General features: G+C 49.5%; 1 protein-coding gene across 2 annotated transcripts; it reads right to left on the bottom strand.

Annotated features, from left to right (window-relative positions):
* Positions 1-891: 891 nt before the first annotated feature.
* On the bottom strand, positions 892-15,438 carry gphna (gephyrin a). 2 transcript variants are annotated; one of them, XM_055053217.1, is made up of 24 exons: positions 15,312-15,438; positions 13,673-13,751; positions 13,546-13,603; positions 13,370-13,462; positions 11,744-11,838; positions 11,596-11,662; positions 11,078-11,347; positions 10,778-10,867; positions 8,855-8,992; positions 8,301-8,343; positions 8,082-8,219; positions 7,906-7,998; positions 7,770-7,825; positions 7,031-7,150; positions 6,878-6,936; positions 6,366-6,519; positions 6,183-6,304; positions 6,030-6,117; positions 5,885-5,958; positions 5,693-5,757; positions 5,039-5,142; positions 3,945-4,041; positions 3,469-3,607; positions 892-3,388 (listed from the first exon to the last, which is right to left on the bottom strand). In XM_055053217.1, exons 1-23 carry the CDS (start codon positions 15,373-15,375, stop codon positions 3,474-3,476), a joined length of 2,301 nt encoding a protein of 766 aa, XP_054909192.1. In that variant the 5' UTR covers positions 15,376-15,438; the 3' UTR covers positions 892-3,388; positions 3,469-3,473. The 2 variants fall into 2 exon arrangements, with proteins under 2 accessions (XP_054909192.1, XP_054909193.1); XM_055053218.1 differs by lacking the exon at positions 10,778-10,867.
* Between the last annotated feature and the right edge of the window lie 562 nt (positions 15,439-16,000).

Genomic DNA, 16,000 nt, shown 5'->3' on the forward strand with positions numbered 1-16,000 from the left:
TCTCTACGCTCTAAACCAGTCACAGATAAAGATAAAATTAACAATATTTAAATAAAGCAGATTATTACTACACCTGTGTGAATGTTTTTTTATCCAAGTTACAAAATATCCAACGTTCGTAGTTGTTTGTGGGACAAAAATAGATGCACTTTTTAAATGTTTCATCCATACTGGAAAAAAATTACTTTCACTCTTTTTTCAATAAAGATTAATAAGGTTCTTTATTTTTCAGTCAGTAAAAATCAGGAGAGCTATCTGGATAATACATGACAATAACTAAGAAAACAACAATGAAAGACTAGTTAATACATCTATTATATATTTCACTGATTGTCATCTAAGCACTAAATAAGAATTTCTCAATAAACAGGAAATAGCAAAGAAGAAAATAAGTGTTGAGATCAGTTTCTATTGTATATCTATAGTAACGGCAGTTTGGTTTCCTGCCCACTAGGGGAGCCCTCGGGAAATATACCGGGAAACGAGTTCGAATAAGTAGTTCATGTTGTTAGCAGATGCTGCAGCTAAATAAAAGAAATCCGGCTTTTCAACTAGCTTCTCCTGTCTTCCCTCATTGTAAATAAAATTCATATGTATGAAACGAAGTAAAACCAAAACCTGAAGTTTTGGTGGTTCTGTTCACCACCAAAACACAGATATGAACGTCCAACAGAACCTGGTCGTTTCAAGAGTGGTGTTGGATTTTAAGCCTGTTCTCTCTGGCCGAACCGCTGGTTTTAGGGTTTGAACTGGGCCTATACCAGTTTCAACTGGTCCTAAACCAGAGACTGATGTGATGATCTGAGGAAGAATCAGTGAACCTGGAGGTTTCCTTCCCGTCTGCTCCAACATGGCGGATGGTGTTTCTGTAAATGAAGGAAGCTCAGCCGGTAGAGAATAATCAGGATTATCTTTAATTCAGTTTCAGTAATGTTACAGAAAATCATCCTGTCGTATTTACAGTAGAATGCTGTCATTGCTTCAGGAAGTGCTGGTCATGTTGATCGTGTGCAGACACTGACTCCAGTGTTTCCAATCTCACACAAAGGCAGTTTCACAACAACCGCTGCTGCTGCTTCTTGATTGGCCGGCCGGGCGCCTGTCTGAGAGGACCGAGGCTGCGTTCAAGTCACCATGGAATTTACACACCCATGAGCTGCCCAATGTGGGAAAACTAAAGTGAAAGTGTTTCGTTTTTATTGACATTTAATTTAAATATCCTTCCCAGAAATAATGAGGCGTCCTCCGGTCTGCTGTGACTTGAACGCAGCACGAGCAGCAGAAATCACTGCGGCGCATTTGAGGTAACTGGGAAGTTTCTGAATCAGAAATGATGGTGAGCGATGCCCAGGTGCTGCACCCGACCTGGAACCACACCTGCCCATCTAGAAGGAAACCCCCCTCCGTAGGCATGCAGGGTCCATGAAGAGAGGGAGGGGTCAAAGGTCAGACACTCTGCAAGGCAAAAAATCCTCAGAATCTATCAGAACATTTCAGCAAAACCACAAAAATCGATGGAAAGAAAAATAATACGGAAAACACTAAAGTAGTTCAGAAACTTGAACGCACCGCAGGCCACAATATGGGACCCTGCACGCAGCGCAGAGCAGCTGACCTTTGACCGGGTTTGGCACTGAGGGGAAGAGTGAGAGGAAGAGGAAGGTTTAATGAATGTTGATATTTAATGTTTATCTGCATCTAATCTGGAAATGATTTTAGCCCGTATCAAACTCTCCAGAGCTCCATTCGGAACACCTGAGATGTCACAAAAATAAAATTATTATGAAATCTGAAGCAAAAAAGATGCTTAAATTATCTCAATATTTTAAGGAGAATTTTTGGAATTGTTGAATTTGCTAATAATTCAGGAAAAGAAAAGATATTTGTAACATAATGAAGATAAAATGTCAAAAACAAGAGAAAAAGTCATTCTTTGTTGGGTTTTAAATAAGGTACATTTTCTCACATTTTGGGCATTTTTCTGTTTTATTTCCATTATTTCTGTATGGAAAACCTGAAGTGTCAAAATTGAAACTTAATAAAATGACATTGAATTTTTCAGAGGACTGTGAAGGATGCAGTAAGAGCGTTTCTTCAAATCTTAAAAAGGTTCTTACTCGTTTTTCTAGATGAAGCACCATCAGGTATAAACACACAGTGTAGTCCTGAACCGGAGCAGCAGAGTTCTACGGTTCTGTTGGGTTGCAAGTGGCCGGGACGGCAACCATAAAACGTCACAATAAAAAGCTTTCCTGTTTTCTGGATTTAATTGATGTTTTGGATGTTTGGAAGCCGCTGACTGGCTGAGCTGAAGCCAAGAGTGTACGGAGAGCCGGTGGTGCCACAGAAAACTCCACTTCTGTAAAAACGACCAAAAGATCAGGCAGGAAAAGTAAAGAGAGAGATCAGTTAGAGAAGGAGCCATGCACAAACTGAAGCCATTTTAGATTTCCTTCTCTTTTAACAGAATTTTAGTTTTTAAATATTATCATAATAAATAAAGAGCAGAAGCAGCTCTTTATTTATGATAAAGAGCTGCAAAGGATCCAGTAAATAAATAAGACATATTAGATCAATACATTTTGAAAAATGGACAAAAAGCAATAAAATAAAAATATGGGTTTCTTTTATTTCTCTTCACCAATTATTATTCCTGCTTTTTTTGCCTCTACATTCTTCCATACGTGGCGTTTCCTGTGGCATCAAGCTCTAGGCAGATGTTTGACGGAGAGCAGCAGCTGCTCCAACAGGCCGGTTCTGACAGCGGCCTGACCCGGCCCGGACCGGTTCTGCTCTGCTCATGGCTTCCACTGTTTGGTGTTTCTGAACATCGGCCTTGATGTTTCTATTTCGTGGCAAACTGTGGAGCTCCAGCAGGAAGTGGACGGTTCCCACTCATCATCACCTTCATCATGGACAATGATTTCTATGTGATGAAGGAGGGAGCAGAAACAGAAGAGAAGGAGAACGAGGAGGATAAAGAGGAGGATAAAGAGGAGGAGGTGACTCTAGAGTTTACCTGCCAGGTAAAACGCACAAAGCAAATGAAGAGATGAAAACTACTGAGGTGAGAATATTCAACCAGAACCATGGCAATAATAATAAATAGAATATTAATTAAGAATATTAATTGTTATTAGGATAATAATATTACATAATAAATCTTCTTTTATATATTTTTTCACATTTTTTCTCTGTTGAAGTACAGCGAGCTCCTCAGAGAGGATTCAGCCTGCACTGGCTCCGATTGGCTGTTGCATATGACATCACAGCTAATGGCCACCAGATAGACATGCATCACTTCCTGCCCCGCCAACTCCACCCTTCCTGTCCGGGTGAGACGTCTCCTGGCGTTGCCACGGTGATCGGTAGCAGGTGACGCGAAGGTCTGCAGGAGAAACAGAGAAACATGGCAGCAGACGGCGTGTTAGTCCCCCAGCCAGCGGGGGGCGACGGCGGGCGGCTCACCTGCATCATAGCCGGCCAATCACCATGACGTCCACCACCTCGCCCTTGTGCAGCTCCACGTACTGCTCGGTCTTGGGCGGCAGCATCAGCAGCCCGTTGGCGCTCCGCATGGACATGAGGCGGCTGGACACCTGGTTCCCTGCAGGACAACAGCATCAGTGCCGATCCGGTTCTGGTTCTGACGGCTGTCTGGGTCACTACAGGTCACCAGCTGGAACTAAAGAATCTCCTGCCAGAATCAGCCCCCTGGTCTCTGGGAGGATTCTGGCCTTTTAGCAGGAAGAAAGCTCCAGCAGAACCAGAACCAGAACCAGGCTCGGTTCTGTACAAAAGGTACATTTAAATATTTTCAGGCCTGATTCTGCTGCAGAAACAAACTTCTTGGTTGAATAAAGATTTTGCTTCAGATGTACCAGGCGTATGCAACTGTACGTTTCCCATCACCCTGAAGGTCAAAGGTCAAAGCATGAGCTGACCTGTGCTCTGGGCCCAGGGCAGCGGCTCCTGGTGGTGCCAAGTCAGAATGCAGCGGTGATATTCAGGTCGGGGGTCCAACTTCACGTCACAGGACAGCTGGACAAAAAGCAACAGGCGTTGGCCAATCTGTGAACCACTTAGCCTAAAGGACTCCACACAAACGGCCTAATTCAAGTCTAAACCTTTACATGTTTATTGTTTGAATTCTAGAAAGCTCCATGAAACAAGCAGCAGCATTTTTAAATCAGATAAAACGTCCATCTCGGTGGCTAGCCAACACTGATAGCTTTTATCAATGCTATCTATCAGCTAGCAACTGTTCAAGAAATGTGAAAACATTAAATACATCACAATCAAAACATCAGTGGCGATATTGGTACATGACCATGTTAACCCGCTAACCCTTCACCTTAGTTCACAGGTGGCGCTAAGTAGAGCTAACAGCAACTATTTTAGGCTAGCTGCTATTCACTGGGACAGCTAGCATTAGACCATCCATCCTAAATGCTTCAGTAGAATAAGACTGGACTTCTCCTTTCATGAAGACACTTGCAGTGCTGACTATGGTTGGAAGTGAAAGGATTACAAATTGTAGCCAGAAAAATCTAACTGAAGGCTGTTCTGCTACCAGAAGCTACTATCGCATAACTAGAATTAGCTTGCTAGCATTGCCTAGTATGAGATAACTGGCTTATGTCTAGCATTAGCTTGCTAGTACTATACCTGGCACTAGCAGGCTAGAAAAAGATAGCTCCTGTTTATCTTTCCTACATAGCATTGGCTGTAAATCTACTATAAATGTGCTCATTAATAGCAGACGCGCCGCCTCATCTGATGCTGTGGCCAACCTGGTGACCAGATACCAGCTAGCTCTCAGGCGCTCACTAGCTCACCCTAACCCAGCGACAAACTGTTCACTTCCATTATCATCGTGATCCACAGCAGGATGAATATCAATCCTTATTGCTGTTAGTACTGGAAGTGGAACAGCATATCAGACTTGAACATAAAGATGTGAAACTTCTCTAGTGACAATAACAAATATCCATTTCGAACTCTAAAACCCAAAGTGAGGCACTGCAGAGGCCCTTACCCGGGCTTTGATGATGGTGGGCCGGGGGTCCAGAACGCCTTGCATCTTCCTCAGAGCCGGGATCACAAACAGGTTGCAGGTCACCACAGCCGACACAGGGTTACCTGGAGGCAGCGTGATAGGCTGAAACACACTGGATACACACACTGGATATACACACTGGATACACACACTGGATATACACACTGGATGTACACACTGGGAACACTGGATATACACACTGGAAACACACACTGGATATACACACTGGAAACACACACTGGGAACACACACTGGAAACACACACTGGATGTACACACTGGGAACACACACTGGATATACACAGGAAAAACACACTGGATATACACACTGGAAACACACACTGGGAACACACACTGGAAACACACTGGAAACACACACTGGATGTACACAGTGGAAACACACACTGTATATACACACTGGAAACACACACTGGATATACACACTGGAAACACACACTGGATATACACACTGGAAACACACTGGGAACACACACTGGGAACACACACTAGAAACACACACTGGAAACACACACTGGAAACACACACTGGAAACACACACTGGAAACACATACATGTCCATAGTGCCTGCAGGAAGCAGTCTGGTGTTTTCAAAGTAAAAGCCTGTCTGTGGTACCTGGCAGCGCAAAGATGAGCTTCCTGGTCCCATCGATGTCGACGGTGGCGAAGGTGGTGGGCAGACTGTGGGACAGAAACAGTCAGCTGACCAAACCGCAGCAGGAAGTTCACTTCAGGGTCAGATGGTTTCAACCGGAACTGCCGCACCTGCAAGGAGAACAAGCCCTGCCCCCACGCCTCATACACTCACCCCGGCTTCATGAAGACGCGTCCGAAGTGGATCTGAGCGTGTAGGTCGATGTCCAACACCTGCTTCAGGTAATCCTGAGGAAACGACAGGTTAAGCCACCGCCGGTCGGCCGGCTGCAGCCATGCCCACCGCCGCCGCCACCTACCTTCTCCCCCATGGACACACCCCCTGAGGTGATGATGACGTCAGCGCGGCTGATTCCCTCATGCAACGCCGATAGCAGGTCGTCAGGGCTGCAAACAAAACCACAGGTGAGCGTCCAGCAGGGGGTGCCGCTGCGCGCCGCGCGCCTCCCTACTTGTCTCCGACGATGCCCAGGTTGATGGTGGGGTAGCCGTGCTCCTGGATGGTGGCCAGAAGGGTGGAACGGTTCGAGTCCCGGATCTTCCCGGGGTGGAGGTCGTCCTCTGGGTTCAGCAGCTACAGGGAGAGAGACACGTGAGTCCGGGTCCAGGTCCGGTGGACCTCTCGGCAACTGTACCTCGTTTCCGGTTGACATGACGGCCACCACGGGGAACTTGTGCACGCTGACCTCGGTGACCCCCACGGTGGCTAGCAGGCCGATCTCCGAGGGGCCCATATGGGTCCCTTTGGCCAGAACGCACTCCCCCCTCCTGATGTCATGGCCGATCGGCCTGGACACACACACACGCACGCACACACACACACACACACACACACACACACACACACACACGCACAGACACACACACAGTCAGCTTTCACGCCATGATTTCATCACAATGAGATCAGAAATAATAAAACAATTACGTCATTGCTGATATATTTCAAGTGTGTGATCAACAGGTCACAATATTCCTGGACTTGTTTTCTTTGCAGTGACTTTGTTTTAATCCAGTTTCTCACCATTATTTTAACTCATTCCTTTCCTAAGATACCTGGAGAACCGAGTGTTTCGGGGGTACCTGAGTCACGGTGTTCACATGGCGTTACTATGGTGACCAAATGTCAGTGTTACGGTTCTGGGCTCACCTGATGTCCTGTCCGGGACGGGCCTGGACCATGATCCTCACCTCCAGCTCCTCTGTGCCCTGCGACCCACAAAGGAACCAAATTCAGAACCATCGGGTCCAAACTCAGGTCGAGCCAGCCAGAACCAGGACAGAACCCAGGAGCGGTCCTTACGTCCTCCGACTCCCTCAGCAGCTCCGTGTCCTCCACCTGGACCACGGCGTCGGCACCACACGGGATGGGAGCGCCGGTGGTCACCCTCATCACCTGACCTGGCATCACGGTGTGAGTGGGCTGCACACACACACACACACAGAGACACACACACACACACACACACACAGATATACACACACACAGAGACAGACACACACAGAGACACACACACGGATACACACACACAGAGACACACACACACACACAGAGACACACATACACACACACACACACACACACACAGAGACACACACACACACACACACACACAGATATACACACACAGAGACACACACACACGGATACACACACACAGAGACACACACACACACACAGAGACACACATACACACACACACACACACACACACACACAGACACACACACACCCCCACACACAGAGACACACACACACACACACAGACACACACACACACCCCACACACAGAGACACACACACACACACACAGACACACACACACACACACACACACACACACACACACACACAGACACACACACACACAGACACACACACACACACACACACACAGACACACACACAGACACACACACACAAACATAGACACACACACACACAGACACACACACACACACACACACGCCGCTGTGAGTGTCTGGTCTGCAGTGGCTCCTCTGGCCAGCAGGTGGAGCCATCAGACTGAAGGTTCTCTGACCTGCTGTCCGGCCTGCGACTCCCCCAAGATGAAACGGTCTCCAGGTCCATCAGCGGCTGCACACAGAGACACGGAACCGCTCCTCAGTCAACCGGACCTCATCCAGAACCGGCAGAGTTCTGCAGAGAGGACTCACCCCGCACGGCGTAGCCGTCCTTCACCGAGGCCGGGAACGGAGGCAGGTTGTCTTTGGCGTAGATGTCCTGAGCGAGAACCCGACCCAAACCGTCTGCACAGAACCAGAACCGTTGACCTGGACGTTACAGCACCGCCGGCGACCAGACTGCGGCTCTGACCCGCCCTGCGACCCACCTCTGTAGTTGATGACCTCGATGCCCAGGATGGGCGTCATCTCCAGCACCGTGATGAAGGCCTTGTCCATGGAGGTCAGCGGGAACGGCGACATGCGGTGGCGCCGCGCCACCTTGCTGATGTCCACGGCGCTGTGGCCTGGAGACAGAACCAGACGGTCTTCAGGTCCGACCCGACCGCACCGGACCTGACAGCACCGGCGGGTCGGACTCAACTTACTGGCTCTCAGGATGTTCTCGTTGCTGCCACATCGGGACTGGACCTGCAGAACAGAACCAAACAGAACCAGTCACTGAGACAGAACCTGATTAAATCACCTCACGACGACCCAGAGCCCAAGTGGGACCAGAACCGCATTCTGGACTCTGGGTCATTGTGAGAACGTGTTTCTGATGGGTTTATGTGACCAGAACCCGACCTGTCTCTGATCATCTGTAACAGCAGGTTTACTTTAACTAGGACACTCTTCAGCACAGCTGAAGATGTTCAGGAATCAGCTGAAAGCTCGATCCAGGAACAAAACACGTCCGGTCCAGGAGAACCAGCAGCAGAATCCGGGTCCAGATTCTGCACCGGTTCCTGGGCCCCCTCGTCTCAACGTTTAAGTTTGGCATCAACATGATAAAAATATAGTAAAAATGCAGCAGAAGAAGAAAAGAGGAGCATGCAGGAGGACTCCCAGAACCAGAGGGGAACCGGACCCCACACGAAGCAGACCGTCAGGCCCGGGGTTGTGGAGGTTCTGGTTCTGGTCAGTCAGTGAGGGTGTGTACCTTGGGCGTCGGGCAGGAGGCGGTGGACAGGCGGGACGTCGCCTGCGTCGCCCGCGGCGACTCAGAGGGGGTGGAGCTTAAAGACGCAGAGTCTCGCGGAAGCACCTGAACGCCTCGGGAAATGATCGAGTCAGGAATCTGCACGCACGCGCACACACACACACACACACACACACACACACACACACAAACACACACACACACACACACACACACACAGTGTTCAGTCCAGAGTCGTCTCTGAATCAGATGAATGACATTAATGGAAAAAGATGATTGAGAGCAAATCAGGCTGAAGGTCAGTACAGGATGTCCCAAGGCATGACACTGCCACCACCATGTTTAACTGCTCCACTGAGTTCAAAAGGAACCGCGACTAGTTCTAAAAATAGACCTCATTTGGGAAATATTTATCTTAGATGTAAAAATAATACAGTGATAAAACTGTAGGTTACTTAGTTTTTTGACATGAATCTCACCATGTTGCACACGCTGAAATGCATTCTTGGTAAACGTGTAATGGTCCAATTGCCTAACACCTCCAGCCAAAACAGTGATGAGTAACATTAAACTGATCAGTGCTAAAAATAACAGGAGGTGATGATTATGAGGAAGAGGAGATCATAGGCAAGTAGACCCAACTCCACCTGGCTGCAGCAACAGGAAGGGGCGGGACGGACCGCTGGCAGTCTCTTACCTTATATGGAAATGGACCGTTGCACTCCGGAAGTGAAGGGGCGCTATTTCCTATATTATCCATGTCTCCCGTTTTTATTTTCCTTTGAAATCTGTGCTACATTTTCACCTTTAGGAAGGATTTTCACTCTCAGCATGAATTTGATCTTCTCTCTATTATTTACTTAGTGCAGCTCACAGTTTAAACAGATTCTGTAGTTTCCTGTGTTCTTCTAAATCTGCTCCTTCGTTGCATCTTTTGGGGCTTGATACTGCCTCTAGTGGCGTGGGGTGGTAGCACAACTAATATCATTACATTATTAAATCAGAATAGCACAAAGTCTTTATTATTGACTATTAATTCTGGTATTACTGGTAAATAATAGGGCACCCCGAGGGGCACGGTCGAACACCTTCTCCAAGTCCACAAAACACATGTAGACCGGTTGGGCGAACTCCCATGCACCCTGATGAGATTGGACATCTGGTCCAGTGCTCTACCCACGACCAGAGCGAAAACCACACTGCTCCTCCTGAATCCGAGGTTCGACTATCCGACAGACCCTCCTTTCCAGGACCCCCGAATAGACCTGGCCAGGGAGGCTTAAGAGTGTGACCTACCTATAATTGGAGCACACCCTCCGGTCCCCCTTTTTGAATCGGGGGACCACCACCCCAGTCTGCCAATCCAGGGGAACTGCCCACGATGTCCATGCGACATTGCAGAGTCACTTCAACCATCACAACCCTACAACATCCAGAGCCTTAATGAACTCCGGCCGAATCTCCTCCACCCCCGGGGCCCTGCCACCGAGGAGCTTTTTTATCACCTCGGCGACCTCGTCCCCAGAGACTGGAGAGCCCGACCCAGAGTCCTCAGGCTCAGCTTCCTCAATGGCAAGTTGGTGGGATTGAGGAGGTCTCACAACGTCCCGAGTCGAGGTCAGCAGCGCACCACCCCCACTGTAAACAGTGTTGGTGCTGCACTGCTTCCCCCTCCAGAATCGCCTCGGAGCCGTGCGGAAGTCTTTCTCCACCGTCTGATGGAGCTCAGCAGGTTCATTTATCAGCAGTGTTAGTTGCACTGGAACTCAGGAACCCAAACAGAGAAGTGCATTGTAGGAGAATCGTCAGGCAGGTGTGTTCACACCAACCAATCAGGTTCAGTGTTTCCCTGACAATTGAAGGTGAGGAGTGAAACCATAACGGGTTTGGAAGAGGAAGAGGATGAAGATGGCTGCAGCTCACCTGATGGGAACAGGTGAAATGAGAGGGAGGGGCAGGTGTGTTTCCAGGCAGGTAGGGGGCGCCTTTAGCCATGACCGCCACATGACTCGTCTGACCAGCACACACACACACACACACACACACAAATGAGAAGTGAAACACATAAATGAGCACAGAATGAAGCTGTGAAAAACATGACGCTATGAGATGCAGCGACTCGTTGCAAACCGAGACCTTCAACCTTCCTACCACTACTGGTTATTTTCCAGTTTATTGCTGATGGGGCCCAGCGCTGATGGGCCCCAGCGGCAGCCAGCTCACCTTTGCGGCGATCGCGGCCACAGTGATGTGGGACGAGCCGTGCTGGTGGTGCTGGTGGTGGTTGTGCCGTCCTCTCCTCCTGTCTTCTTCGTCTTCGTCCTCTTCCTCGCACTGGGTGCCGCGCTCCATGGTGTGCGTGTTGGCATGCGTATTGGTCAGTAGGGAGGGCGTCGGCTCCAGGGCGGCGTGCGTGGTTTTAATGCGAACGGCAGCTTCGCGCAGCAGGTCGATGGCATGAGGCAGAGCTGGGAGGATGAACTGGAAACACTCCTGCAGAAACACGGACATGTTTAGTCCCAGAACTGCCGGAAAGCTGCTCCCAGTTCATACAGCAGCAGGAAGTCCTGTGAGGGAGAGGATGACTTCCACTGACGCGCTCGTCAGTGCCGTCTGCATTTGGTTTGGCTTCATATAGCTGAAAATGGCGTCATTCGATCTGGATTTCTGCAGTAAAACCACTTTTGAGTCCAAGAGATGCGGCAGAACCCGACAAGAACCGTGAGGAGTCACTACTGCACCTGAGAGCCTTTCTTGCTGCCTGGAAGGTTGATGATCAGCGTTTTACCACGAATACCGCAAACTGGCCTGGAATGAGTACAGAGGAGCAAACATTAGATCAAGCAGGTACATCACACACAAGGCTGCTGTGGACTTCATGAGCCTCACCTGGAGAGCATTCCCAGAGGAGTAACGTTGAGGGATCCCATCAGCATGGCCAGAGCCATCCCTGGGGCCTCTCGCTCAATCACCTCCCTGGTCGCCTGCAACATCAGTGGGATGACTTCATCCATAGGACGAACATTTCAGAAACATTCCTGCTTACCAAGCCGACAGATGGGTCTCAAGAAAAACGACGCAAATTAGCTGCCAAGGAGTTGAGAAAAATCAAACATAATGCTACCAGGAATGCGTTGTCTTCTAATTTGATCATATATGGCCGCCTTCATGCGGTGGGAAAAAACATTAGCAGCCTGGCTAACGCTACATGCCAGCAGCCCGGCTGGCATTACATGCTAGCAGCCTGGCTAACACTGCATGCTAGCATCCTGGCTCTCTCTACATGCTAGCAGCCTGGCTCACTCTACATGGTGGCAGCCTGGCTAATGCTACATGCTAGCAGCCTGGCTCACTCTACATGGTGGCAGCCTGGCTAATGCTACATGCTAGCAGCCTGGCTCACTCTACATGGTGACAGCCTGGCTCACTCTCCATGCTAGAAGCTTGGCTAATGCTACATGCTAGCAGCCTGGCTCACTCTACATGGTGGCAGCCTGGCTAATGCTACATGCTAGCAGCCTGGCTCACTCTACATGGTGACAGCCTGGCTCACTCTCCATGCTAGAAGCTTGGCTAATGCTACATGCTAGCAGCCTGGCTCACTCTACATGGTGACAGCCTGGCTCACTCTACATGGTGACAGCCTGGCTCACTCTACATGGTGACAGCCTGGCTAATGCTACATGCTAGCAGCCTGGCTCACTCTACATGGTGACAGCCTGGCTCACTCTCCATGCTAGAAGCTTGGCTAATGCTACATGCTAGCAGCCTGGCTCACTCTACATGGTGACAGCCTGGCTCACTCTACATGGTGACAGCCTGGCTCACTCTACATGGTGACAGCCTGGCTAATGCTACATGCTAGCAGCCTGGCTCACTCTACATGGTGACAGCCTGGCTCACTCTCCATGCTAGAAGCTTGGCTAATGCTACATGCTAGCAGCCTGGCTCACTCTACATGGTGACAGCCTGGCTCACTCTACATGGTGACAGCCTGGCTCACTCTACATGGTGACAGCCTGGCTAATGCTACATGCTAGCAGCCTGGCTCACTCTACATGGTGACAGCCTGGCTAATGCTACATGCTAGCAGCCTGGCTCACTCTCCATGCTAGAAGCTTGGCTAATTCTACATGCTAGCAGCCTGGCTCTCTCTACATGCTAGCAGCCTGGCTCACTCTACATGGTGGCAGCCTGGCTAATGCTACATGCTAGCAGCCTGGCTCACTCTACATGGTGGCAGCCTGGCTAATGCTACATGCTAGCAGCCTGGCTCACTCTACATGGTGACAGCCTGGCTCACTCTCCATGCTAGAAGCTTGGCTAATGCTACAAGCTAGCAGCCTGGCTCACTTTCCATGCTAGAAGCTTGGCTAATGCTACATGGTAATACGATCGTTTCTGCCACATCAGTGTTTGGTTGGTGCTGCAGCCTGTGGATTTGCCGGGTGAGTGGAACTGGGAACCGTCATGGTGGGTTCATCTTAAGCAGGGAGTGTCAGCTTGTACTGGTACCTCTGGTGTAACATCTCGTGGCGCAAAACCAGTTCCTCCGGTGGTCAGAATGAGATTAAGCTCCTGCTCATCACACCACTCCAGAAGAGTTTCCTGCATGGAAGGAATTCCAGAACCAAGTCAGGAACATCTCCGCTTCCTAATCCAGCATGTGAAAGACACCAAGGAGCCCGTACCTTGATTTCCTCGATCTCATCTGGAACTATTTTATAAGCCGCGATGACTCCTCCCAGCCTGCAGGGGGAGACGACAGTGAGGGTCAGAAAGTGAAGTAGTGGCGCCGGCGTTCATGAGAGGACTCACAGTGAAGGGTCGTGGACCAGGTCCTTCAGGTTCACTCCACTCCTGTCTTCTGCCAGGTTTTTGAAGCAGCTGTCACTGACTGCAGGGGAGAGAGGGCCGGGTCAGAACCAGAACCGTTCTGCTCAAGTCTTTCTAGACCCATCAGGTTAGAACCAGAACCGTTCTGCATTTTAGACCCTTGATCCTGTAGCAGCATGTCTCAACACAGGTTCTGGTCTTCTGGTCCTTTGGATCATTTCTGAAAGTTCTGGTTCTGTCCTGAGCCTCATCTGGCTCTCTTCCTGGTTGTAAAAGGAACAGGATGACTTAATTGGACCGGCACCGACTGTTAGAACCATGTGGGAACGTCTTCAGTCACACTGAGCAGTGAGTTTATGAGCTTTCCTGGAGTTTCAGCTCACAGTTCAGTTCTGTTGGGTCCACCACGTTTTAATGTCAGATGGATCATTTATGGAACAGGATCCAGAATAAAATGGATATTTAGTATAGAAATCTTCGATCCTGAACTTTTCCAGACTTTTGTCAGAATCTTTTGGGTCCGGTTCCATCAGCAGTGATCCAGAATTGAGTAGAGACAGACCGGCTGATACCAGAACCAGAGCAAACACAGGGGAACCCCCGGGCCCAGTTATCTCCCTCCCGGTCTGTTGGTGCGGTTCGGACCTGGGTCGCGTTTGGTCCGGTTCTGGGTCTGTGCGATTACTTTTTTCATGTTGACTGATGATTATTCAACGCTGTAATTAACAAAACACCGTCTTGTTTGAAGAGGCCTAGTTAAAGTTTGGACTTAAATCCTCCACTAGTTCAACAGAGCAGGTCAAAGGTTATCGTCAGTGTCGTCAGAGACTCAGCTGCTAGTGGGTGTGAATACTTTTTCGGTCAGGATGGAGAGATTCATTCAGAAATTAAATCATCGGTAATAATTTCAGCTCCTGCTGCCGACTGGACCCGACCAGGCCCGGTACCCGGCTCTCGGCCCTGGTTCCGAAGCAGCTGGGTCGAGTCTCGGTTTTGCCCTCACATCTTTTAATCAACTGAGTCGTGGTTAATGATGCTGGCGGACCATTTCCGCTTTAACCGGGCCGGCTGGTTCCGAAGGTTCGGTTTGTGTGTGCGTGAGCAGAACCGCGGCGGCGGTCGGAACCAGCACATCTGCAAAGGGACATGAATAATGCAGCTCATGTAGGAGCAGAGCGCTCCACCGTGAGGAAACATGATGTTCAACCAGAACCAAGCTGGAGCTGTTCAGCACAGCGGAACGTTTCAAAATAAAAGCCTGCCAGGAATTTCTAAGGGCACCGGCCCGATGGAGGAGGCGCTCGCCTTTTGTTTTGAAAGTCCAAACCGGGGTTTCTTCTCCCGTCTGTCTGCCTAAATGAAATCTCCAAATCGGCTCACATTTCTGCTTCAAACACAAATTTCCCTCAATTACTAACGTTTCCATGCAGATACGAACCCAATCCCAGACGAACTGAGCCCGCATGTGTCCGAACCGAACCCAGAACTCAGCCCGAACCGCCGGTTAGCTCAGTGCTAGGCGAGCCGCTCCGCAGAGCTCGGAGCCGGATCGTGACAACCGCCTGAAAACGGTTCCGGTCCGCAGCGAACCGGGCGCTTCGGGTCAGAACTGCGAACCTACCAGTCAGGATTCCCACTCGGGTCTGATGGTCGTGGTTGGTGAGCACCATCCCGTCCGCCGCCATGTTTCCAACCTCTGTCTGCACCGTGACGGCGGGGGAGGGGGGAGGTTCCGCTGCACCTCTGGAGGACAGGCCGAGCCGAACCGAGCCGAACCGAGCCGAGCCGAGCTAGATGGGTCCGCTGCACCTCTGGAGGACAGGCCGAGTCGAACTGCTGGTTCCGTGACTGCTAAGAATTTCCTAAGTCTTTTCCTGGAAGCAGAGGTTCTATTGGGATCATAAACCAGAACCCATCAGTTCTGGACCAGAAGTTTGAGTTGTTGACACATTTGCTTATTTTTATTTTATTCTGATTAATTTTACTTGAAAGTAAATGTTGACATGTTTGATGCTTTGTCAGGACATGAAAGTAAAACTCATTTTGGTTTCATTTGATCCACAGCAATCCCAACTAAAGGTTTGCTAAAATAACTTCAGTTCATTCCAGTCCATCCAGGATCAGTCGGAGCCCTCGGCCCACAGCATCACTCCTCCCAGCAGAGCCCAGCCACAGCCACACTGGTTTCCAGAACAAACCATCCAAAAATACACAACATACAGAATCCATCTTAAAACACCAGGAGGAAACAGCTGCAGGAATCTTTAGAGAATTGTATCATTAAAATGAGAAATGCTGAGCATCTTGTGA

The sequence above is a fragment of the Poeciliopsis prolifica genome, unplaced genomic scaffold, assembly GCF_027474105.1.
Source record: "Poeciliopsis prolifica strain line A6 unplaced genomic scaffold, Auburn_PproV2 SCAFFOLD037, whole genome shotgun sequence".
In the NCBI taxonomy this organism is placed as follows: domain Eukaryota; kingdom Metazoa; phylum Chordata; class Actinopteri; order Cyprinodontiformes; family Poeciliidae; genus Poeciliopsis; species Poeciliopsis prolifica.

Coding starts and splice junctions, on each gene's coding strand:
- gphna (XM_055053217.1), bottom strand. CDS start 15,375: ATGGCGGCGGACGGGATGGTGCTCACCAACCACGACCATCAGACCCGA. Junction 13,604..13,672: donor CTGGTCCACGACCCTTCACT/GTGAGTCCTCTC, acceptor CTCCCCCTGCAG/GCTGGGAGGAGTCATCGCGG. Junction 11,348..11,595: donor GCAGCAAGAAAGGCTCTCAG/GTGCAGTAGTGA, acceptor GTGTTTCTGCAG/GAGTGTTTCCAGTTCATCCT.